Below are 26,460 nucleotides of genomic sequence, written 5' to 3' on the forward strand. Positions count from 1 at the left end.
AAACATTTATAATATAAGTTGTGTTGTACAGATTGGCCCTTTAAGGAAATGGACAGGGGGCTGGCTCATGCTGCAGAAACAGGATATAGGCTCCTACCCTATGGGCCATTCTGTCTCAGACAATGCTACTGATATTTATAAGTTAAACAGCAGCCAGAGGCAGTGTAGTCCAAAATGTGCAAGGGAAGGCAAGAGAAATGCATTCAGAAGGAACCTCTAAATTGTACGGCTATGTCCGGAAGTATGTAAATACTGTACATTGCATGGGGATAGTTAGAGCTCTCATCAGGCGTCTTCTTCCACTCAAAACGTTAGGATTCGCGTAGCTATACTTGTTCTGTCTTAGTGCCCCCAGCTGGAACATGTGAAGCTCCTAACAGTTTAGTTTGGTTTAGAGAGAGAGGGAGGGGGAGGCGGGGGAGTGAGACAGATTTGTCATCAAAGGAAAGCATAATATACCAGAGACTAACTGTTTATATTGAACGTCCACACAAGCCATAGTGGACTAAACAGTATATACAGTGCATTTTACTAATGGAGGTCTGTTCGCTAAGTTAAACAAGTCTATCAGTGTTGCGTCATCACCTGGCACTGACTTTTTTTTACATTTTAGTCATTTAGCAGACGCTCTTATCCAGAGCGACTTACAGGAGCAATTAGGGTTAAGTGCCTTGCTTAAGGGCACGTCGACAGATTTTTCACCTAGTCGGCTCGGGGATTAGAACCAGTGACCTTTCGGTTACTGGCACAACGCAGTTACCCTCCACGCTACCTGCCACCCATGGTAGAACATGGACTGAGGCGAAGGCCTGAACAGTGTGTACTTCCATAAGCCTGATATAAGACTCCATGAGACTGCGTGCTAAAATATGGAACTGTTAGGGGGAGGGAGGATGGATGAAGGGTGTGTGTGCGTGTGTGTGTGCTTCGGGGTACTGAAACTCACTCTGAACTGAGTGTCTGTTGGTTTCTGTTGTGCCTTGACCAAATGTCTCCCTCTTCCCCCTTGAAAGACATTTGAAGGTTGACATTTGACACTGTGCATCCTTCCTGCGCGGGGATGGGTATAACAACACACAGATGTTACGCAGGGAGGATAAAGGAATGGAAACGGAGGTTGGTGTTGACACAACATACGATCCCCGTCGAAAAAGATCAACATAGCTGCTCATTCTCCATGCAATTAGGGCCAAAGGCCTGGAACAAGTCACATGGATGTGCTGGAACAGAGCCAATGCTCCTACACTCCCGAATACAGACTCCTGGGCTGCATCCCTAATGGCCTATATAGTGCACTACTTTGGGGCAGGGCCCATAGTCCAAGTTAGTTGAACATAAAGGTAAAGTTACCCTGGAGTTACAACCAGGAATTGAAACATTTAATAAACAACAACAACTGAAGTATTAGGAAAAAGTAGGACTTGCCCCTATTGACTTAACAACCAATCAATTTTCTCTTTGATTCAACTCTACTAGTTCCCCTTCACCACTGTATATTTGGGAATATAGGGTATGTGTATTCAAGTGTTCCATACTATAAATTATTATTCTACAGTGAGGGGGAAAAAGTATTTGATCCCCTGCTGATTTTGTACGTTTGCCCACTGACAAAGAAATGATCAGTCTATAATTTTAATAGTAGGTTTATTTGAACAGTGAGAGACAGAATAATAACAAAAAAATCCAGAAAAAAACATGTCAAAAATGTTATAAATTGATTTGCATTTTAATGAGGGAAATAAGTATTTGACCCCCTCTCAATCAGAAAGATTTCTGGCTCCCAGGTGTCTTTTATACAGGTAACGAGCTGAGATTAGGAGCACACTCTTAAAGGGAGTGCTCCTAATCTCAGTTTGTTACCTGTATAAAAGACACCTGTCCACAGAAGCAATCAATCAATCAGATTCCAAACTCTCCACCATGGCCAAGACCAAAGAGCTCTCCAAGGATGTCAGGGACAAGATTGTAGACCTACACAAGGCTGGAATGGGCTACAAGACCATCGCCAAGCAGCTTGGTGAGAAGGTGACAACAGTTGGTGCGATTATTCGCAAATGGAAGAAACACAAAAGAACTGTCAATCTCCCTCGGCCTGGGGCTCCATGCAAGATCTCACCTCGTGGAGTTGCAATGATCATGAGAATGGTGAGGAATCAGGACAGAACTACACGGGAGGATCTTGTCAATGATCTCAAGGCAGCTGGGACCATAGTCACCAAGAAAACAATTGGTAACACACTACGCCGTGAAGGACTGAAATCCTGCAGCGCCCGCAACGTCCCCCTGCTCAAGAAAGCACATATACAGGCCCGTCTGAAGTTTGCCAATGAACATCTGAATGATTCAGAGGAGAACTGGGTGAAAGTGTTGTGGTTAGATGAGACCAAAATCGAGCTCTTTGGCATCAACTCAACTCGCCGTGTTTGGAGGAGGAGGAATGCTGCCTATGACCCTAAGAACACCATCCCCACCATCAAACTTGGAGGTGGAAACATTTTGCTTTGGGGGTGTTTTTCTGCTAAGGGGACAGGACAACTTCAAATCTTGGGTGAGAACCTCCTTCCCTCAGCCAGGGCATTGAAAATGGGTTGTGGATGGGTATTCCAGCATGACAATGACCCAAAACACACGGCCAAGGCAACAAAGGAGTGGCTCAAGAAGAGGCCTTAATCCCATAGAAAATCTGTGGAGGGAGCTGAAGGTTCGAGTTGCCAAACATCAGCCTCGAAACCTTAATGACTTGGAGAAGATCTGCAAAGAGGAGTGGGACAAAATCCCTCCTGAGATGTGTGCAAACAAGAAACGTCTGACCTCTGTGATTGCCAACAAGGGTTTTGCAACCAAGTTCTAAGTCATGTTTTGCAGAAGGGTCAAATACTTATTTCCCTCATTAAAATGCAAATCAATTTATAACATTTTTGACATGCGTTTTTCTGGATTTTTTTGTTGTTATTCTGTCTCTCACTGTTCAAATAAACCTACCATTAAAATTATAGACTGATCATGTCTTTGTCAGTGGGCAAACGTACAAAATCAGCAGGGGATCAAATACTTTTTTCCCTCACTGTATAGGCTTCAGCTTTCATGTCATGTACTGGAGCCTTGGGTGTTTGTGAGTCGGCATCTTTCTCAGCCGTTACCTCTTTGTTCAAGTCCAATCCAGGTGTCAACTGCATGTATTTACTCCACCACGCTAATTATAGCTCCTTCTCCTCTGCCTCCACAGTTTTGTCATATTTTGAACAAGCTGTCTGAAAAGGGGCATCATTTTGTCCTCCTTTGTCTGAACTTGTACTTGTAGTAGACACTGTAGTGTCTGGACCTTGTGAGAGTTGACCTGGTTATCTTCCTCGCTTTTTGATGGTTGATGACTGTCTGATAAAAACTGCTTTGATCTTTGCCTCCTCAGAGACAACAGTTCCCAATGTTGACTAGTTGTCTTTTTTTGGTGGCTTTTGTTGATTGTTGCGGCCAGACGTTGTGCATAGCGCAGATTGTATGTTGCGGCTGTTTGAGATTGTTATGACTAGTCTGTGGTTAACCAGACAGATACCCTGGGGATAAGTCTTTCAGTGAGACACTATATTCCAGATGTCACCGTGTCCCCTATGTCAGATTTACGTGACCGCAAAAATGAAATACTCTACATTGAATCCATGTTTTCCATATTAGTAGTGGACAAGTAACTTTAGTTTTGAACTGCCATGTGCCATGTCGTACATTAAGGCAATTATATTTAAACCAAAGCTAAACAGCACTTTAAAAAGAAAGAGCAATTTCTTAGAAACCTTTCTTAATTTCCTCTATTACTTTTATTACTCCTCATGTCGTCTTTCTGTTTTATTCCAGAGCGTGAGAAGACGCAGTGCGAGCGAGACAGAGAAAGCATCCAGGTCTCCTCCAACACAGGCTCGTTTTCCTTCTTCCGCCCACGCCCCACCGTCAGTCAGTACGTTCCTACCTGCGACCAGCATGGTGCCTACGAGCCCACCCAGTGCCACGGTAGCATTGGACAGTGCTGGTGTGTGGACGGCAATGGTCAGGAGATCCCCAACACTAGAATTGGCCCCGGCCAAAAACCTTTGTGTGAGTGACTGCCTCAAAAGATGGAGAGGCCGATCGGTCATCCTTGGCTTGTACCTTAATATTCATATTCAACATATTCATGCATTCATAGCACTCATGTCTATTCCATTATATTCAATATTTGCCCCTGCATGCTAAATAAAAATACTGTAGGAACCCACTGGGCACAAACTGGTTGAATCAACATTGTTTCCATGTCATTTCAACCCCAAAATTATATGTGTTTAAATCAACATGAAAAACTTATTGGATTTGCAAAAAGTAATCAAAGTAAAGTAACTTTTAACCTAAATTCAATGGCATGGTTGAAAGTTTTGTTGATTTCACATTTAATTCAGGTTAGTTGAAAACTCAATCATAGATAAATCAAAACTAGACGCTGATAGGACATCTGTGCCCAGTGGGAAATGACATTGTAACTTCAGTTGTCCTCCCTTGACAGGTATTGACCAGGGAGTGATTCCTCCCCCGATTGGACCCACCACCAGGCCGGATGTCTCTCCTGTGGCCCCAGGGACCCACTTGCTGTTTGCCCAGAGCGGGAAGATCGAGCACATCCCCCTGGACGGATACAGCATGAACAAAGGGGAGGCCAAAGCCCTGCTCCACCTGCCTGTGAGGCTTCACATTGACGCACCTCAACTCACCTCACATTCTCAGTCAGACAGACAGACAGTCAGTCAGTTAATCAGTCAAGCACTGCACATCACTCGTTACAAGCACTGTGGGAAGTTACTTATTGACTCACAAACTTTAACTCACTCACTCTCTTCTCGAGTTAATGATTCACTCAGTCAGTAACTCACTCCTCTGTAAGCCCTGGCCTACCACGCTTTGTCAAGATGGCCGCTCACCAGATGGCCAGAGCTGTCTTCTCAGACCCCCAGTCTTAGGTTGAATGAAAAGAGGGGGATTTGATCATCTCTTCGTCGCATGTCAGATATTTCCTTTGGCCGGACTGAGAGTGCGTTGATGGGTGTTGTGGGTCCACGCATCCACTCTCTGGAATGTCCCAAATGCCACTTGAACAATCTCCTGATTGTGTGAGTTGACCATCCATACTCGTCCCCAGGCTTTTCTTCTTTCTTCTCACTAGCGTGGAATGGTCTGGCAGAACATGTAACTGGACATACAGAGGGATTCTTCCCAATAAAAGCTTCAATTGTTTGGCTAGCCGCATTCTGCCATTTTGAAATGTAATGTAACATTGTGTACATCTTATGTAATTTGGTTGAACCCATCTGTGAAATGAATGGGGTGAGATATTAACATTAACACTATTAAAGTAGTATAACATTACTGCAATGTTCTCTTGCTTTGAACAGGGGCTCTATTGAGTGTGTGTGACATCCTATATTCTGACGCTCGCATGGTTTCCAATTAGCAGTTAAGAAGGGAAAGCACAAGGACTGTGCATCAGATGATTGGTCTATTGAATGTTTCAATGTGTTTGTATCTGTCCCGATCTAAATAAACCATTAATCAATAAATCAATAAAACCGTCTCTATGTGTTGCTCCCAGGACAGAGTGGCGATTGCTGTGGCCTACGACTGTGTGGAGAAGATGGTGTACTGGACGGACATCACAGGGCCCTCCATCAGCAAGGCCAGCCTGGAGGGTGGAGACATAATTTCTCTCGTCACAACAGGTGCGCAGTACACAGGTCTCAGGTCAGCCTGGAGGAAGGAGACACCATCTTTTGACATGTGTGAAACAAGACGGACAAATGACGGATTGCCATTCATTGTAGTCTTTCAATGTACACTATATATACAAAATGTCTGAACTAGGCGTAATGATGTCCTCCTTCTCTCTTCCTTAGACCTGGAGAGCCCAGAGGGTTTGGCTATCGACCACCTGGCCCGGCTAATGTTCTGGACGGACTCTATGAAGGACAGGATTGAGGTGGCCAAACTGGACGGAAGCCAGCGCCGTGTCCTCTTCGACACCGACCTGGTAAACCCTCGGCCCATTGTCGCTGACCCCTCCTATGGGTACGTGTCTTTGGACAATGTCTGACTTTGATTCCTTTGATGCAAATTTGTGATTAAATAAGCAGTTCGTTCTTTGTGCTGAAGATGTATTGTCCTTAACCGCTAAGGCCTGGAATGATTTTGCTAGCGAATCTGGCAGGTTAGCCTTTTCATGGTTTAGATAGCATAACGTAGGTTTGACAACAGAAATCCCCAGTGCTGTGTTCATTTTAAAGCTGTTGGTTTAAAAATATGGTTCTAAACATCATGACAGGAACATGTTTTCTCTTGCTTGTTGTCCAGACGACTCTACTGGGCAGACTGGAACAGAGACGGGCCCAAAATCGAGATGTCCAACATGGACGGAACCGACAGGACAGTCTTGGTTAAGGACGACCTGGGGTTGCCCAACGGCCTGACATACGACCCTGAGAGCCAGCAGTTGTGCTGGGCCGATGCTGGTAAGAGGCTACGCTAAACATGCTAACACTATCGATGCTGGTAAAAAGTTATAAAACATGCTAACACTATCTGTAAAAAGCTATGCTAAACGTGCTTACACTATTGATGTTGTTAAGAAGGTATGCTAAACATGCTAACACTAGTGATGCTGGGAAGAAGCTATGCTAAACATGCTAACCCTATCAATGCCGGTAAAGACGCTACACTAAACATACTAACACTATTGATATCGTTAGCTAAACATGCTATGTAGCAATCCATGGGAAAATCCCACTGTACTGAGGCAGTTCAGATGACTCAGATAGTTGGAGCATGGTGCTAGCAGCAGGGATGTTGGTTTGACTCCTGCATGTTTTTTTTACCTTTCCAGGTACTCGTAAGGTACAGTGTATGGACCCCAACGGTAGGAACCGTAGGACCATTGTGGAGGGGATTCAGTATCCTTTCGCCATCGTATCCCATGGGAGGAACCTTTACTACACTGACTGGAGAAGGTATGATCACCTGGGCACGGTTTCCTAAAAGCATCTTAAGGCTAATAAGTTCATTGTTTGAACCTTCGTAGGAACATCGTTAAATCTCCGAGCTGTTTCCTAAAACTATTGTTACTAAAGTTGCACTTGAAAATGCTTGTTATTTACAGACTGCCTCAGACCACTCGGCTAAGTGCGTCGTTAGATGCTTTTTTGCCCTTCCGTAGATTCTCCTACTATACACAGAAAATCTCTGCTATACATAGAATCAAGACGTTTAGGCCTATCTGTCTCTCTGTGACTGACGATAACTGCAGAACGAAGTTGACTACAAATACTAAGTCGCCAATGTCTTTGCAATTGTTACAAACAAGCGAAGGATAAAAATATGCTTCAAATAAAAACAGAGATGACTGCATTAAAATAGAAATACAGTAGGCCTAGAACTATAGGCTACATATCCCTATATATTTAAATCATATTAAAATACATTCCATGATCAATTATTTGAGTTCTAATTAGCTAATTGTCGGCTACTGTCTGTAATTTGTGCCTAAATATATTTCATGATGTGTAACAATAAGCATTTCACTGCACCTTTCATACCTGTTGTAAGCTGTGTACGTGACTAATACAATTTGATTTGATTAATTCATTCATACACACCTATTTCATGAGCATGCATACATTTCCCATTACTTAAAATGCACAGGTTTGTATACACCATGTCAGTATATTGCCCCATTTTCAATAGATTCATGAAAATAAATCAATAACCTTGGCAATGAATGATAGAAAGGATTATTTTCATGTAGAATTAATTGTTTCATGGTAGTCAATAGAGTAAGAGCCTTCATAAGAATGGTAGTAGCCATTTGAAACTGTACTATTTATTTAAAAACGTGAGTTTGTTTAATGCCAATGTGTATTTGACGTGGCTCAAACATTGGTGTGTGGTCCTGGGGGTCCCAGCGAATGTTTAGAGAATGTTCTGATAATGTCGTTTGCTGTTGCCAGGGAAGCGGTGGTAGCCGTGGACCGCACAACGGACAGAGAGACGGACGAGTTTCTGCCACAGAAGCGTTCGCGAGTGTATGGCATTGCCACGACCCCAACTCAATGCCCACAAGGTAAGCCTCCTCACACTTCCTAGTTCTCTCAATAGCCTTGGTTTGCATCCCAAATGGCACCCTATAGGCTCTGGTCAAAATAAGTACACTATAAAGGGAATAGGGTGCCATTTGGGACGTTGTCTAGGTCAGTGGTCACCAACCTTTTCTGAGTCAAGATCACTTTTGTAGTCAAAAAGGAAGCCGAGATCTGCCGCTCAGATAAAAAAAAAAAAACTTGACTTAAAAAATGTTACATTAACCTAATAAAAACAGTTCTGTAGGAATGAGGTTTGTGCAGTAGGCCTAATACATTATCAAAGCATATTGGCTATATGCTTGGCCTGCCAATATTGTTCTTCTCTGACCATATTATATTTCAAAACACGAGCTTTGATAACAAAATAGATCAGTTGGTGTAGCACTTGCGAGGCACAGCTGAGCATAAATTGAAATAATTTGCTTTTTTATTTTACTGGACTGATGGTAGGTACCTGCATCTGATGGTCATAGTGCTTTCAATACAACTGGGAACTCGGAAAAAACGAGGTCAAATTATGACGTCAGTGAACATCAGGTCGGAAAGTCGGAGCTCTAGAATGATGCCGAGTTGGATGACGGATCAAAACAAATTTTCCCCAGTCGGATCTAGTTTTTTTCAGAGTTCCCAGTTGTCGTGAACGCACTGAAGTCGGAAGTCTGAGATTTCCGAGTTCCCAGTTGTTTTGAACACAGCATTAGTCTCAGTGGAGGGAGGGAGAGAGCAGCAGAGGGTCTGCCTCTCACGGTCACTGCTCTCTCTTTTCTTTCCTCCGGTGAGGCTGTCCAGAGAGCGGGGACACAGTCTTCCAGCTGATGGCGAAACTAGAGTCACCTCAGGCACATCTGCCTCAGGCACAAATTCATCTTGTTCCCATGACCAGAGAAAGTGAAATATTATTCGATATTAAAATAGACACGACAAGCTGCTAATAATAATAAAAACGCAGGGCTATCGATACACTTGGCTACTCATTCATTGCAGCTGCAAAGCGAGTGGAAGTAGAGAAAAACACATTTTATGTTTTGTAATAGTGTTGAATAAAAACAGTGTTGACAGTGCTGAATAAAACTTAGACATGAACTCACTCATAAAAACAGCAGCGATTTTCTGTATTCTTTAACAGTTTCAGACATGGTTTTAAAAGTTATGAAATCTCTTATAGGCTAGTATCAACCTTTGCTGTGTCCGGGGTTGTGGAAGCTGTAGGTAGGCACGGTGAATTGAGCTATCCAATTTAGCCAAAGATCTCCTGGTCCGCCGGGTAGGCGGAGTTGATCTTTTCAGACAAATTAAATGGTTCAAACTGGTGCGCAGGGCTTCTAAATCATGTGCACCAACAGCCAACACAAAACAAAGGGACCGCAATCCTTTATGCATTTATCTTCGGTTTTTCTACAGAATGTTTGGTGATCGGCTAAGAATGCCTTGAAGATCGACCGGTTGGTGACCACTGGTCTAGGTCTATACAATAAACACATACTTATGTGTTCTGAATGTATGTCCAATTCTATTCCTGTATTGACAGGGAATTGATCCCAACTCTAATGGTTGTGGTTCTAGACTAGTTATATAGCACTGAAGCAGAATCAGTGAAGTTGGATACATAGCTTTAAATACACAGCTGTACATGGGTACAGCTGACAGTCTCATAATCGTAATGTTACAGCTGGCTATGCAGAGATTCACTTTACTCAGCAACCTCCGATTTTCCCACCCCCCCCTTCCTACATATATATCCTCACATTGTCTGGATGCAATTACTCGGGTCTGGTGGAATGTGCACCGCCTGCCATATTCGTACATCTGCGCTCCCGCTGGATTTATCTGGTCTGGTCCAATCCACCATGGGGGGCTGTTCTTATTTTGTGTACAGTATGAGTAGTACAGTAAGTACTTATAGTATAGATAGTCGGCTGTGTGCAGTAGATCGCCTGTTGAGTGTCGACGAACGGTGGCCATTCAACATGCAGAATTGTCGGGAAATGAACAGAAAATGACAGCCGATGTTGTGTGATCAAAGGCTTTAGGACAGCCAACCGTCGGCCAACTGCTTTTAACCATTCATCAAGACAGTCTGTTTTCATTTGGATTCAAGGTGTTTTAGGTTTAAACATACAGCAGTCCCTGCCTTACATTAAAGCTAATGTAGAGGTACAAATGGTTTGATTGGACTGTACTTAGCCCTGTGAAAGACTCTCTCAGGGCTCTATTTAATCCGTATCGCGGAAGTTCAGCGTTACAGTGTGATTGAAATTTAAAGGCAATGTTCCCACGTTAGCGGAGACTGCATTCTGTAACGCTTCAGCTAAATTGTTAATTAATGGTACCCAAACTATTTGCACTGACTCTACGCACTATATATACACACCCACACACACTACACTGTCACTCCCACACATTCAAACACTACATATGCACACATACACATAACAGACACAACACTTGCTGCTGCTACTGTTCTTTATCTGACTCTTATTATTATCTATCAGGATGCCTAGACACTTTACCCTGCCTTCATGTACATAATTACCTCAAACCTCTGCACATTGATCTGGCACTGGTACTCCCTGTATATAGCTCCATTCTTGTGTATTTTATTTAATTCCTTGTGTAAGTTACTATTTCATATTTGATTATATTTTTTAAAACTCTGCATCGTTGGGAAAGGTTTGTAAGCAAGCATTTCACTGTAAAGTCATGTGATAAATACAATTTGATTTGATTGAATCCCTCAGTCTGGTTTACGTTACTGCAGAACCAAGACCGCAGATCCAATTTTAGATATATGAACAGCGTAGATCTGTCCTGACTGTCTTTTTCAAAGTACTCTGGGAGCCTGAATCCCTCCCAAAGCATACAGTGAATGTTTTTTGGGTGTGTGAAATGTCCCATGTTATCAATTAAACACTTTTTAGTGTAAGAGTATGTAGCTGTGTATTACATTTTACATTTTAGTCATTTAGCAGACGCTCTTATCCAGAGCGACTTACAGTTAGTGAGTGTATACATTTTTCATACTGGCCCCCCATGGGAATCGATCCCACAACCCTGGCGTTGCAAGCGCCATGCTCTACCAACTGAGCTACAGGAGGGCCTGTATGTTGTTATAGCACTGAATATCCCTACTACTGCTTTTGGTGGGGTTTGCTCTTATTCTTATTCAGATCATATGAAAAACATTTTATTTGATTTCAAAGTACAATTGTGCCAAATGACTAGAAACTCCTGTAAATGATGGTAATGTTATCCAAATGTCTCCCGCAGCATATAACTACTGCTCGAACAACGGAGGCTGTTCACACCTTTGTCTACCTCGCCGCGGCGGCTTCACGTGCCGGTGTCCAGACGTGGTGGACGGAAGCTGTGTGGAGAGGAACTTGTAAGGACGGAAGAAAGAACAGTAGATTCTCCTGCTAACTGCACAAAGGGGTTGTGACACGTGTGCCTTCCAACTTCCTCTTTAAAGGAAGAATGATAAGCTGCATCCGGCTGGGGGTTACTCTGTGGCCAAATCCATTCAGATTGCTAGGCCTCTACTGCTCAGTTCCCCTCTGGCAGATCTGAGAGGATTGGGTAGTTTGTAAAGATATGATGGTGATCTCTACTGTAGTTCTCTGGTTGGTTAGGTGGAGTTGTTATCCTATCGCTTACACATCTAGTCCTTTGACCTTGTTACTGTTACGGTGTGTATTAGAAACCTCCCAAATTATTTTGCTGATTTCTGATACATTTGAAAAAAAGTAACATTTTATTTTTTTGTATTGTAAATAAATACCTGAAATATAGACGTATTATCTGAAGTACAGGTTTCCAGTGGTGCTCTTGATGACCAGTTATAGCTGATTATTACTGTGAAGGTGTACAGGTTGTTGGGCATAACGCCAGGTTGTTGGTGTTTGGTAGCCACAAGCCCACCTGGAGAGAAGTTGGCCCAGCGCCTTTTGATGACCTCATTCTCCCCATAAGAGGGTTGACAGCCCACCATAGGAGTTTTACATAAGGTTAATGCATGTACTGTGTGTGCAGCTGTGCGGTGACAGAGAAAAAACAAGAACATTTACATTCTGTACAGCTGTCCTATTAAACTTTTTTTTTTACAAGTTTGGTGTACATTGTGTCTTATTTCTTGTTAGTACAGTAACATGTTAGTTATCAGAAAGCTATTTGTATTTTTTTAAAGCATACAGTAACTATAATACCAGTTTGAGGTTTGTGAAATCACACGTCATTAGTCTATCAAAGGGCTATACCATCAATCCAGCTCCTTAATTCTGAGTGCCAAGCAGAGGCATCGGTCCCATTTTGTACAGTGCCTTGCAAAAGTATTCATCCCCCTTGGTGTTTTTCCTATTTTGTTGCATTACAACCTGTAATTGAAATTGATTTTTATTTTTATTTCATGTAATGGACATACACAAAATAGTCCAAATTGGTGAAGTGAAATGAAAAAAAATTACTTGTTTAAAAAAATTCAAAAGAATAAATAACGGAAAAGCGGTGCGTGCATTTGTATTCACCCCCTTTGCTATGAAGCCCCTAAATAAGGTCTGGTGAACCAATTACCTTCAGAAGTCACATAATTAGTTAAATAAAGTCCACCTGTCTGCAATCTGTGTCACATGATCTGTCACATGATCTCAGTAGATATACACCTGTTCTGAAAGGTCCCAGAGTCTGAAACACAACTAAGCAAGGGGCACCACCAAGCAAGCGACACCATGAAGACCAAGAAGCTCTCCAAACAGGTCAGGGACAAAGTTGTGGAGAAGTACAGATCAGGGTTGGGTTATAAAAACAATATCCCAAACTTTTAACATCCCACGGAGCACCATTAAATCCATTATTAAAAAATGGAAAGAATATGGCACCATAACAAACCTGCCAAGAGAGGGCCGCCCACCAAAACTCACGGACAAGGCATTAATCAGAGAGTCAACGAAGACACCAAAGATAACCCTGAAGGAGCTGCAAAGCTCCACAGTGAAGATTGGAGTATCTGTCCATAGGACCACTTTAAGCCGTACACTCCACAGAGCTGGGCTTTACGGAAGAGTGGCCAGAAAAAAACCATTGCTTAAAGAAAAAAATAAGCAAACACGTTTGGTGTTCGCCAAAAGCCATGTGGGAGACTCCCCAAACATATGGAAGAAGGTACTCTGATCAGATGACACTCAAATTTAGCTTTTTGGCCATCAAGGAAAACGCTATGTCTTGCACAAACCCAACACTTCTCCTCACCCCGAGAACACCATCCCCACAGTGAAGCATGGTGGTGGCAGCATCATGCTGTGGGGATGTTTTTCATCGGCAGGGACTGGGAAACTGGTCAGAATTTGAAGGAATGTTGGATGGCGCTAAATACAGGGAAATTCTTGAGGGAAACCTGTTTCAGTCTTCCAGGGATTTGAGACTGGGATGGAGGTTCACCTTCCAGCAGGACAATGACCCTAAGCATACTGCTAAAGCAACACTCGAGTGGTTTAAGGGGAAACATTTAAATGTCTTGGAATGGCCTAGTCAAAGCCCAGACCTCAATCCATTGAGAATCTGTGGTATGACTTCAAGATTGCTGTACACCAGTGGAACCCATCCAACTTGACGGAGCTGGAGCAGTTTTGCCTTGAAGAATGGGTAAAAATTCCAGTGGCTAGATGTGCCAAGCTTATAGAGACATGCCCCAAGAAACTTGCAGATGTAATTGCTGCAAAAGGTGGCTCTACAAAGTATTGACATGGGGGGGTGAATAGTTATGCACACACAAGTTTTCTGTCTTTGTGTCTTATTTCTTGTTTGTTTCACAAGAAAAAATATTTTGCATCTTCAAAGTGGTAGGCATGTTGTGTAAATCAAATGATACAAAGCCCCCAAAAATCAATTTTAATTCCAGGTTGTAAGGCAACAAAATAGGAAAAATGCCAAGGGGGGTGAATACTTTCGCAAGCCACTGTAAGTCTTTGGTATGACTCAACAGGGGATTGAACCCCTAAACTTCCAATCTCAGAGGAGACACTAACAACGAGGCCACTGAGTTGGCCAGTTATCCTCTTATACAGTGCATTCGGAAAGTATTCAGACCCCTTGACATTTTCCACATTTTGTTACGTTACAGCCTAAAATTGATTTTTTTTTAAATCCTCATCCATCCACACACAATACCCCATAGTGACAAAGCAAAAACAGGTTTTTAGAAACGGAAATACCTTATTTACATAAGTATTCAGACCCTTTGCTATGAGACCTCGAAATTGAGCTCAGGTGCATCCTGTTTCCATTGATCATCCTTGAGATGTTTCTACAACTTGATTGGAGTCCACCTATGGTAAATTCAATTGATTGGACATGATTTGGAAAAGCACACACCTGTCTATATAAAGTCAGACAGTTGACAGTGCATGTCAGAGCAAAAACCAAGCCATGAGGTCGAAGGAATTTTCTGTAGAGCTCCGAGACAGGATTGTGTCGAGGCACAGATCTGGGGAAGGGTACAAAAGAAATTCTGCAGCATTTAAGGTCCCCAAGAACACAGTGGCGTCCATCATTCATAAATGGAAGAAGTTTAGACTCAGGGAGGTGACCAAGAACCCCATGGTCACTCTGACAGAGCTCCAGAGTTCCTCTGTAGAGATGGGAGAACCTTCCAGAAGGACAACCATCTCTGCAGCCCTCCACCAATCAGGCCTTTATGGTAGAGTGGCCAGACGGAAACCACTCCTCAGTAAAAGCACATGACAGCCCGCTTGGAGTTTGCCAAAAGGAACCTAAAAAGGACTCCCAGACCATGAAAACAAGATTCTCTGGTCTGAATGCCAAGCGTCACGTCTGGAGGAAACCTGGTACCATCCCTACGGTGAAGCACAGTGGTGAAAGCATCATGCTGTGGGGATGTTTTTCAGCGGCAGGGACTGGAAGACTAGTTAGGGTGGAAGGAAAGATGAACGGAGCAAAGTACAGAGAGATCCTTGATGAAAACCTGCTCCAGAGCGCTCAGGACCTCAGACTGGGGTGAAGGTTCACCTTCCAACAGGACAACCACCCTAAGCACACAACCAAGACAACGCAGGAGTGGCTTCGGGACAAGTCTCTGAATGTCCTTGAGTGGCCCAGCCAGAGCCCGGACTTGAACCGGATCGAACATCTCTGGAGTGACCTGAAAATAGCTGTGCAGCGACCCTCCCCTTCCAACCTGAAAGAGCATGAGAGGATCTGCAGAGAAGAATGGGAGAAACTCCCCAAATACAGGTGTGCCAAGCTTGTAGCGTCATATCCAAGAAGTCTCGAAGCTGTAATCTCTGCCAAAGGTGCTTCAACAAAGGACTGAATAAAGGGTCTGAAGACTTATGTAAATTTTTATAAATGTGCAGAAATTTCTAAAACCTGTTTTTGCTTTGTCATTATGGGGTATTGTGTGTAGATTGATGAGTGGGGGAAAAAACGATTTAATCCATTTGAGAATAAGGCTGTAACATAACAAAATATGGAAAAAGTCCAGAGGTTTGAATACTTTCCGAATGCACTGTATGATAGGGCAAAATGTTGATTTCCGCCTACATAGACATACCTAAACGTAATTATTTGTCATGGGATGGCCATAAACAATAACTGGTAATGTTGCATAGTTTTAGAAGGTCTGGAACTCATCTTTCTGGTAAAAATTGTTATAAATTGCTGAGGTGTACACACTTTTGAGGACACAATCTCAAGTACATAGTACACATATAATAAAAAATCGTATGATTTTCCTATTCAACAAAAGTGGGACTAATGCTTTCTAAATATAACAACAATCAAATTATAAATGACTTACTATAAGATTTCACTTTATAAATGTAAAATAAATATGATCATACTTAGTGACAGTATAATATTGGCACCATTTCATATAACTGACGACATCATTTTCTCCTAAACGTCCACTGAGCAGCGAAGAGACACCATTAAAATGTGTGCAGACTCGTTATAACCTCAGCTTTAAGCACAAAGTGATTTCGTCCGTCTGTGGAAGTGGGCCACCTACTGGTAGAGTTTGTTTTTTGGATCTATTTAAAAGTTGGTTTTCAAAAAGTACTGCATGGCATTACAACACCAACCAGCCAGGCCTTCATGGATATATGTCTTTACTCTTAACTGGTGCATGCATACATTTTCGTATGGGTGGGCCCAGACGTTGCAAGTCAATTGCTTTACCAACTTAGCCACACAGGACCACATGGGACAGGTAGGGACATGGATGACCCTGGTTTAACCCCTGGACTGAGACTGCTGTCAACCCAGAAAATGTGTATAACATCTTTATTCATGATTTCTTTGCAAGCATCTTCCAGTATAACTAACAAAGCATTTGATTGACAACTGTAGTGCTAATATAGGCTAAATTTGGTGCAAATACATTATTTTGCAAGGAAAAAATGTACTGTGAAAAATGAAAACAACAGAATAACACATGTTCACTCTAGTTTACACATCCCACGCTTTCCATTTCGTTAAGAAATTCCTCGATTTCCAAACATCTTCTCCTGATCGGACCCCGGCTATTGCACTCATCACTTGAGGGCCAGTATTCAAGCCATGTCCGCTCACCCAAAACATACTTGAATCTAGAAACAAAGACATAGCTCTTAGCAGGGTGCCGTCTAGTAGTGTGAGGAAATATAGTTACAAATAATGAAATGGTTCATTTATAGCTTTTACTTAAAGGAGTAGTTCAGGATTTTACAACTTGATGTTAGATGAAAGTATTCTATATGCCAGGAGAAACTGTAATCCATGGTTCAGTTTTCTTTAAACAGTCACTACAAATTTAGGCACCGCTAGCAAAAAAACATTGAAAGTGATGGGGGCATGTGAGCATGTAAAAAAATTATTTCTCCAAATCACCTGAAATCAATTACAATCAACTCCATATTTGGCTTGATGTTTATTTTGTATTCTTAATTTTTTAATTTTTTATCTATTCTTTTTTTAAATTTTTATTTGTGTGGGTAGATCAGCTTTAATATTGCAGATACAATGGGGGAAAAAAGTATTTAGTCAGCCACCAATTGTGCAAGTTCTCCCACTTAAAAAGATGAGAGAGGCCTGTAATTTTCATCATAGGTACACGTCAACTATGACAGACAAAATGAGAAAAAAAAATCCAGAAAATCACATTGTAGGAGTTTTAATGAATTTATTTGCAAATTATGGTGGAAAATAAGTATTTGGTCAATATCAAAAGTTTCTCAATACTTTGTTATATACCCTTTGTTGGCAATGACACAGGTCAAATGTTTTCTGTAAGTCTTCACAAGGTTTTCACACACTGTTGCTGGTATTTTGACCCATTCCTCCATGCAGATCTCCTCTAGAGCAGTGATGTTTTGGGGCTGTCGCTGGGCAACACGGACTTTCAACTCCCTCCAAAGATTTTCTATGGGGTTGAGATCTGGAGACTGGCTAGGCCACTCCAGGACCTTGAAATGCTTCTTACGAAGCCACTCCTTCGTTGCCCGGGCGGTGTGTTTGGGATCATTGTCATGCTGAAAGACCCAGCCACGTTTCATCTTCAATGCCCTTGCTGATGGAAGGAGGTTTTCACTCAAAATCTCACGATACACAGCCCCAAAGCATGATGTTTCCACCCCCATGCTTCACAGTAGGTATGGTGTTCTTTGGATGCAACTCAGCATTCTTTGTCCTCCAAACACGACGAGTTGAGTTTTTACCAAAAAGTTCTATTTTGGTTTAATCTGACCATATGACATTCTCCCAATCCTCTTCTGGATCATCCAAATGCACTCTAGCAAATTTCAGACGGGCCTGGACATGTACTGGCTTAAGCAGGGGGACACGTCTGGCACTGCAGGATTTGAGTCCCTGGCGGCGTAGTGTGTTACTGATGGTAGGCTTTGTTACTTTGGTCCCAGCTCTCTGCAGGTCATTCACTAGGTCCCCCCGTGTGGTTCTGGGATTTTTGCTCACCGTTCTTGTGATCATTTTGACCCCACGGGGTGAGATCTTGCGTGGAGCCCCAGATCGAGGGAGATTATCAGTGGTCTTGTATGTCTTCCATTTCCTAATAATTGCTCCCACAGTTGATTTCTTCAAACCAAGCTGCTTACCTATTGCAGATTCAGTCTTCCCAGCCTGGTGCAGGTCTACAATTTTGTTTCTGGTGTCCTTTGACAGCTCTTTGGTCTTGGCCATAGTGGGCCAAAGAAGAAGTTACAGGTCTGTGAGAGCCAGAAATCTTGCTTGTTTGTAGGTGACCAAATACTTATTTTCCACCATAATTTGAAAATAAATTCATAAAAAATCCTACAATGTGATTTTCTGGAGAGAAAAAAATCTCAATTTGTCTGTCATAGTTGACGTGTACCTATGATGAAAATTACAGGCCTCTCTCATCTTTTTAAGTGGGAGAACTTGCACAATTGGTGGCTGACTAAATACTTTTTTCCCCCACTGTAACTGAGCCTAAAACATCTGGTTTTCGATTAATTGTTTTTTTCTTCATGAAAGTTACTCTTTAACACCGCAAAAATATGAGTTGTGGGCAAGATTTCTCTTCAAAACCGTTTTGAAACTAGCGTAGTGTAAAAAGGTTCTAAATGACTCAAAGTGCTGAAATGATGAGAGACATTTCTTACCTGTCACCACTCTGGATAAGATCTGCAGTGTCTCCCATGAGCAGGTAGCTCTGGCCTTCTTTCAGATCCAGTGCATTTCTACAGGAGGGGTGGGCCAGGAACAAACGCTTTCCCCCGTCCAACACATGGTCAGTGCCTAAAGAGAAATTGAACATTAACATTGATCTCATTTCTAAAGAACTTGGTTTTAAACTTTCTGGAAAAACAAAAACATTTGCATGTGTGTGCAAAACCGTCTAGGAAATATTTAGGTCGCTCTATGAATAGATTGCCTTTTATGTACTTCAGACATTATGTGTGTAAATGTTGATAAAACACTCAATTTACCAGTTGGATCACAAACATCTATGCTCTAACTTAACAATGTTAAAAATTCCAATAGCAATGTGTTTTTATTCAAATAAGTGATTTGTTTTCTCTGAAAATCACCATTTTGGCATGTCCCACATCATGTTTGTCCAATTTTAACCCACATCACCCCAAGATTTTCACAAGTTTTCACCATAATTGTAAAGCCCTATTTATTTTGTTGCTTTGGGAAAGTCATTTCTGAAGATGTTTACTTATTTCATGTGATTAGTGATTCATTAACATTTGTCCCTCAGTTTTAAGGTCAACCCTGTAATGTGAACTGAAGTCTCGTTTTAACCTGGTAAAACTAATATTTTTTCAAAAGAATGTCTAATAGTCAAATCAAAGTGTAAAAGCATGTGAGTTGGCCATTTTCTGGTGTTTAATAGTGGAAAACTGAGCACGTTGAACATAACAAGTCAACACTGTTACCCATCGATAGATAGGCTAGAAATATTTTAACAAGTAAAATATTTTTATTAAGCTTGATTTAAATTGCCCCTCCCTGTTGCACACAACAAGCTTCCATTTGCCCTGTCACAAGGGAAGTTATGGCTGATTCAAGATGAAATCGTGAACACTGTTACGATCAACCCTGTTACTTTTATAGTTATTTTTCTTAATTAAACCTTGAGATGGGGAAACATGTTATTTTTTAAAAGTTGAACAGAATGTGAAAATTAGGTGAAAAATTCAAAAAATATATTTTTGACAAATTACACTACTCAATAGGCACTCTATTTGTGGAATGACACATTTGCGTTAAAGTGAGAGGAGCATTTGAAAATGTTAACAAAATATCAACAGTCACTGTTGATATTCATAGTCCTACTCCATATAATCCAGCAATGAATGATTATCGTGTGGAAACTCATGACTAAACATTAAGGACTTATCCTACCTTCTTTGATAATCCTTTCTATTTTCATGCGGTATGTATCGATGTAGGACTCCAGTGTTGCATTAACCAAGGAGACTTTGAAAACTGTGAAAAATACAAAGTCATATGAATAAGTAAACATATAATTTTGTTCACTTTAATAATACCTGAGTCATGTCCAGTAGGGAGAAAACACACATTTTCCATTGCAAAGCACTTTGCATCGCTGTGCCATACTACTGAACACAATTGTTTGTCTCAAAAGACTAGAGACTTACCATAATCCATAGCAGCTTCGCAGGCTTTGTCCAACAGTTTCACTTTACTCACGTCTCCAAATTTCTTCTGGTAGCTACAGCTCTCTATGAAAGAAAGATCATGTGTGAGTATGAAAATGTCAAAGTAACCAGCCAATCTATATAGTGAGGACAGTATTACTTTGGCATACAGTATATTAACATTAGGCTGAAATTCAGAACCTGTTTTGTACAAACATTCCACTCCTTGTACTCTGTGTCATTGTTTGGCGTGGATTGATGGCAGAAACAGACTGGTACCCAGGCTACATTAACATATTATTGTACAGGCAAAGTGATAATTCCATGTGAAAATAGAACATGATATTTGAATGGATGATGGAGGGATTGTTGACAATGGTAAAAGGATCAGAGTAGGGTAAGCTCATCCTATAACTGCAACTACTTTTTGGCAGCAATTTGGCAACCGAGGCATGGTACCTTCAGCACAACGACACACATCATCTTGACAAAGCCTGTTCAGGGTTCCATCCTTCTTCATTGGGTGGTAGAACTTCACACAGCGGTTCTCTAAAATGACAAAAGTCCCTATTCAAGACTATTTCTTCTGTGTGTTGGCATTTCTAGTGAATGCATTGTAGTCTATGAGGTACATGTGAGTGTGTGTGCATATATCAGACCTGGGTTCAAATAGTATTTGTTTTCTTTTAAATACTTTGAGTGTTTGATTGAGCCTGCCTGGAATGCTAGATGGGCAGGGTTTATACTTTTGGGACTATTCCATTGGTTCCATTCCACCAGACAAGCTGAATCAAGCACAGGTTAAGTATTTTAAAGAAATGTGAATTCTATTTAAACCAGGTCTGGTTCATATTTCCTCTCAAATAAAGCATACCTTGAGCATAGTATTCATAAACGGTGACCCCAACAGGTTGAATCAGACCTACATCTTGTACCTTGTGTATTCTGAACGCCACCTTGTCTGCTAGTTTATTAGATACCTTAATGAATACCGGAGATATAGTGAAAGTTGAATAATAAAATGAAGTTACGTCATTGTATACATGTCACTGAGAAGAATAAATCCATGTCAATACCAGTGTGGCATGCAGTCACAAACAGATACCTGGTCAAGATAGATGATGAGGGAGCCCCTCTCAGACAACTTTTTGTCCATTTCAAATTTCTGAATGTACCTTTCCCTCCCGGTTGACAACTGCAAGCAGAAACACAAGAGTGAACTTTGAACCATTAATGTTTATTGTATTATCCACAAAAAAATCTGAAATGAAGAAAAACTGTGTTCTTAGGAGTGATTAAGAGTATTGCCATAACTACACCAGAGCTGCATTAAGCAGTTGCAATGGTTGAAAAAGAGACACGCTTTTGATATTTTTTAAACCTAAAGTTAAGCTGTCTAATCAATTTCGTATTTATCTCCTTCAAGCTGTAGCTGTAGTTCTACCATAAATCCAATAGATAGCGCTGTTACTCTGTAGCGGTAGTAGGGATGGAAGAAGTTCTGGCCACGCACGAGATTCTTCAGAATAAAGAATGCGCCAGAACTGCAAACACAGTAACTTTTGTGTCCGGTTATCGACTACTACAGGTATGTAAAAGCATGTATATAAAAACAATATGTTATAATTTCCCCAGTAACAATTCCGTCAAAGGTGTAATCACGTGTAAGGCCCAGTGCACTCAAAATTATGTTTTTCCTGTGTTTTGTATTCTATTGTACAACAGCTGATGAAATTGACACTGTAAAAGTGTGAAACAAATTGATCTGTGTTATACCTGATAGTTGCTGGTTGAAAATAAAATGTACACAGGACCTTGTAATCAAGAGGTTTTGCATGGGTGGAGTTTTGGCTTATATATAAGTTAATAAACCATTAATAAATAACAGCTAGTTTTCAGGTTACATATCCCTCCTATTAGGCCACTCCAATTAGGCCCCTCACTCAGACCACTCCCAGATAGTCCTAGCAAAATTATTGCTTGGGAAATTATTTTTTGCTCAAATGCTAAAAGAAAAATCTTATTTTTGACCATTTTAATGGGAAACTATAAGAGTAAGGTACTTAACTGCTACGAAGGGACTTTAGTGCAGACGGTATGGTTGTCTGCTACAAAGGGACTTTAGTGCAGACGGTATGGTTGCAGAAGACTATAGACACAATTTAATGGTTTATATAATCTGGTGACGCTGAATGTAATGTTTAACAGTTTTATGCATTTTGGCCATATTCTGCCACACTCAGTTGTTTCTTTCTGTATCAGTGGATGCTGGTGGGAGGAGCTATAGGAGGACGGGCTCATTGTAATGGCTGGAATGGAATAATTAGAACAGAGTCAAACGTGGTTTCCATATGTTTGATGTGTTTGACTCAGTTCCATTTATTCCATTCCAGCCATTACAAAGAGCCCATCCTCCTATAGCTCCTCCCACCAGCCTCCTCTCATCTGTATGTATAGCTACATGTTTATATTATGTGAAATAGAAATACGTAGGACCATACTTACGAACATTCAAAAAAGTTTCAGTTCAAGGTTAAGGTTAAGCATCAGCCAATTAAAATCGTTGATGTAGTGTCACGTGATAGAACGCTACATTGTAGCTGGTCCCATCAGATAACCTGGCGCACGTTAGCCCTATGCTAACCTCACCAGGTGAGCTAATTGTCCAGTTAGAAATTGGTGAGCGTTTTAGTAACTGATTAGAAGATGGTGCCGTTTGACTGCTGTTAAGGAAAAGTGTAATATCACGTCCAACTACGTCAACGATTTTAATTGGCTAATATGGAATTTGAACAGGATATAATCATGGCCATATAGTGAGGTTAGCATAGGGCTAAATATGCCAGGTTATGTCATGGGAACAGCTAACATGTAGCCTTTGATCACGTGCAACTACATCAACGATTTTAATTGGTTGATGCTTAATCTTAAACAAACACTTTTTTTTATGTTCGCAAGTATGGACCCAATTGATTTTACAGGGAAATATTACAGTTAGGCTAATGAAAGACTACTAAGGATAAGAGTACATACAGTGGGGGAAAAAAGTATTTAGTCAGCCATCAATTGCGCAAGTTCTCCCACTTAAAAAGATGAGAGAGGCCTGTAATTTTCATCATAGGTACACGTCAACTATGACAGACAAAATGAGAAAATGAAATCCAGAAAATCACATTGTAGGATTTTTAATGAATTTATTTGCAAACTATGGTGGAAAATAAGTATTTGGTCAATGACAAAAGTTTCTCAATACTTTGTTATATACCCTTTGTTGGCAATGACACAGGTCAAACGTTTTCTGTAAGTCTTCACAAGGTTTTCACACACTGTTGCTGGTATTTTGGCCCATTCCTCCATGCAGATCTCCTCTAGAGCAGTGATGTTTTGGGGCTGTCGCTGGGCAACACGGACTTTCAACTCCCTCCAAAGATTTTCTATGGGGTTGAGATCTGGAGACTGGCTAGGCCACTCCAGGACCTTGAAATGCTTCTTACGAAGCCACTCCTTCGTTGCCCGGGCGGTGTGTTTGGGATCATTGTCATGCTGAAAGACCCAGCCACGTTTCATCTTCAATGCCCTTGCTGATGGAAGGAGGTTTTCACTCAAAATCTCATGATACATGGCCCCATTCATTCTTTCCTTTACACAGATCAGTCGTCCTGGTCCCTTTGCAGAAAAACAGCCCCAAAGCATGATGTTTCCACCCCCATGCTTCACAGTAGGTATGGTGTTCTTTGGATGCAACTCAGCATTCTTTGTCCTCCAAACACGACGAGTTGAGTTTTTACCAAAAAGTTCTATTTTGGTTTCATCTGACCATATGACATTCTCCCAATCCTCTTCTGGATCATCCAAATGCACTCTAGCAAACTTCAGACGGGCCTGGACATGTACTGGCTTAAGCAGGGGGACACGTCTGGCACTGCAGAATTTGAGTCCCTGGCGGCGTAGTGTGTTACTGATGGTAGGCTTTGTTACTTTGGTCCCAGCTCTCTGCAGGTCATTCACTACGTCCCCCCGTGTGGTTCTGGGATTTTTGCTCACCGTTCTTGTGATCATTTTGACCCCACGGGGGTGAGATCTTGCGTGGAGCCCCAGATCGAGGGAGATTATCAGTGGTCTTGTATGTCTTCCATTTCCTAATAATTGCTCCCACAGTTGATTTCTTCAAACCAAGCTGCTTACCTATTGCAGATTCAGTCTTCCCAGCCTGGTGCAGGTCTACAATTTTGTTTCTGGTGTCCTTTGACAGCTCTTTGGTCTTGGCCATAGTGGAGTTTGGAGTGTGACTGTTTGAGGTTGTGGACAGGTGTCTTTTATACTGATAACAAGTTCAAACAGGTGCCATTAATACAGGTAACGAGTGGAGGACAGAGGAGCCACTTAAAGAAGAAGTTACAGGTCTGTGAGAGCCAGAAATCCTGCTTGTTTGTAGGTGACCAAATACTTATTTTCCACCATAATTTGCAAATAACTTCATTAAAAATCCTACAATGTGATTTTCTGGAGAAAGAAATTCTCAATTTGTCTGTCATAGTTGACGTGTACCTATGATGAAAATTACAGGCCTCTCTCATCTTTTTAAGTGGGAGAACTTGCACAATTGGTGGCTGACTAAATACTTTTTTTCCCCACTGTACATGTACAACGTTTTACATGCATTATTATAATCATCTATTTCGTCACATATTTGAATCGATCATTGAGGACCAGCAGAGAACAATGTTTTCCTTAACAAAAAAGCTTGACACAAGGGGGCCTCGAACCCACTGATACTGTACCCCGCAGATTCACAGTGAACCGGTTTAGCGTGTATGCCACCTGGCAGCGATTGTAATGGAGGTACATGACAGCTATTTAACAAGACTATAAGGCTCTTAGACTTTTTTTTTACTATGTACGATAAACTTAAATGTTGTATAGACCTCCTTTATCTTTTCCCTGTAAAAGCACATGGATGTGTGTGAAACGGATAAGCAAAAATGTGCGATTTTGTCATATATGGGAAAAAACATGCCTTTTTAGTTTTGTCTAACGTTAGTAGCTAGTAGCCTGGTCAAGGATCATACAATATTGGGACACTACACTTTACAAACCAAGTGAAACAAAAGTTAACCTTACATTTGGAGGTTTAAAATATCCCTCTGGTGGCCAAATCGACCTATTTTAAGAAATGCCATTGGTTGGTGGATATAAAGTCTAAGAATTTGTCACAGGAAATAATCACCGGCGAGCTTGTCAGGTTAGCATAGGGCTAAATGTGCCAGGTTATCTTATGGGAACAGCTATACAGGGCGGAAGGTAACCTAGCAGCTAAGACCGTTGGGCCAGTAACCGAAAGGTCACTGGTTCAAATCCCTGAGCCAACTAGGTGAAAAATCTGTTGATATACCCTTAACCCTAATTGCTCCTGTAAGTCGCTCTGGATAACTGACTAAAATGTACATGTATCACGTGCAACTACATTGATGATTTGAATTGCCTGATGTGTATTTTGAGACAGAAAAAGTTTAAACTTAAATGTTCATAAAGATGGACCCAGTATGTGTTAATAGTACGGTATCTAAGCTTTACTTTTTGCCACTCTGTTTTCAAGGTAACGAGTGGAGGACAGAGGAGCCTCTTAAAGAAGAAGTTACAGGTCTGTGAGAGCCAGAAATCTTGCTTGTTTGTAGGTGACCAAATACTTATTTTCCACCATAATTTGCAAATAAATTCATTAAAAATCCTACAATGTGATTTTCTGGATTTTTTTTCTCAATTTGTCTGTCATAGTTGACGTGTACCTATGATGAAAATTACAGGCCTCTCTCATCTTTTTAAGTGGGAGAACTTGCACAATTGGTGGCTGACTAAATACTTTTTTTCCCCACTGTACAGATCTGCTATCTTAATTTGACCATGTTTCTCACAGCAGGAAGATAATCCTGTAGCAACAAGAAATGTGAATTATCATGTGGATTATAACTACTGAACATTTTTGTAGGGGTTGATACATTTTTCATTAGGGCAAATCAAGTCTGATTTGTGGAAACTTTAGAAGCCTTTTTAAACCTCAAATACAGTACAATTTGCATTTCTCTGCGACAACGGAGTGATCAAATTAAGATAGCATATCTGCAAGCTGTTTTGCTAGGTATGTATCACAGAAATTGTTCAGCCAAAAGGAGCACTGTGAT

The 26,460-nt window shown here is 41.3% G+C and overlaps 2 protein-coding genes across 2 annotated transcripts in view; one reads left to right on the plus strand and one right to left on the minus strand.

Moving 5' to 3' along the window:
- The window catches only part of LOC311131120 (nidogen-1-like), a 67,862-nt gene extending 51,527 nt beyond the window's left edge, over positions 1 to 16,335 (plus strand). Inside the window, exons 13-20 of the mRNA XM_084163935.1 lie at positions 3,850 to 4,086; positions 4,529 to 4,701; positions 5,609 to 5,735; positions 5,910 to 6,081; positions 6,364 to 6,521; positions 6,893 to 7,016; positions 8,013 to 8,125; positions 11,412 to 16,335. Of these exons, the coding sequence (XP_084020061.1) occupies positions 3,850 to 4,086; positions 4,529 to 4,701; positions 5,609 to 5,735; positions 5,910 to 6,081; positions 6,364 to 6,521; positions 6,893 to 7,016; positions 8,013 to 8,125; positions 11,412 to 11,530 (1,223 nt within the window). The 3' untranslated portion in view covers positions 11,531 to 16,335. The remainder of the gene's footprint in view (positions 1 to 3,849; positions 4,087 to 4,528; positions 4,702 to 5,608; positions 5,736 to 5,909; positions 6,082 to 6,363; positions 6,522 to 6,892; positions 7,017 to 8,012; positions 8,126 to 11,411) is intronic.
- Positions 16,336 to 16,422: 87 nt separating this feature from the next.
- The window catches only part of LOC311131119 (complement C3-like), a 47,090-nt gene continuing 37,052 nt past the window's right edge, over positions 16,423 to 26,460 (minus strand). Inside the window, exons 35-41 of the mRNA XM_084163934.1 lie at positions 21,387 to 21,476; positions 21,156 to 21,261; positions 20,741 to 20,830; positions 20,282 to 20,365; positions 20,025 to 20,108; positions 18,773 to 18,908; positions 16,423 to 16,741 (exon numbers count right to left, since the gene is read on the minus strand). Coding sequence (XP_084020060.1) covers positions 16,597 to 16,741; positions 18,773 to 18,908; positions 20,025 to 20,108; positions 20,282 to 20,365; positions 20,741 to 20,830; positions 21,156 to 21,261; positions 21,387 to 21,476 — 735 coding nt within the window. The 3' untranslated portion in view covers positions 16,423 to 16,596. The remainder of the gene's footprint in view (positions 16,742 to 18,772; positions 18,909 to 20,024; positions 20,109 to 20,281; positions 20,366 to 20,740; positions 20,831 to 21,155; positions 21,262 to 21,386; positions 21,477 to 26,460) is intronic.

This window comes from Coregonus lavaretus (genome assembly GCF_964263955.1).
Source record: "Coregonus lavaretus genome assembly, chromosome: 6".
In the NCBI taxonomy this organism is placed as follows: Eukaryota; Metazoa; Chordata; class Actinopteri; order Salmoniformes; family Salmonidae; genus Coregonus; species Coregonus lavaretus.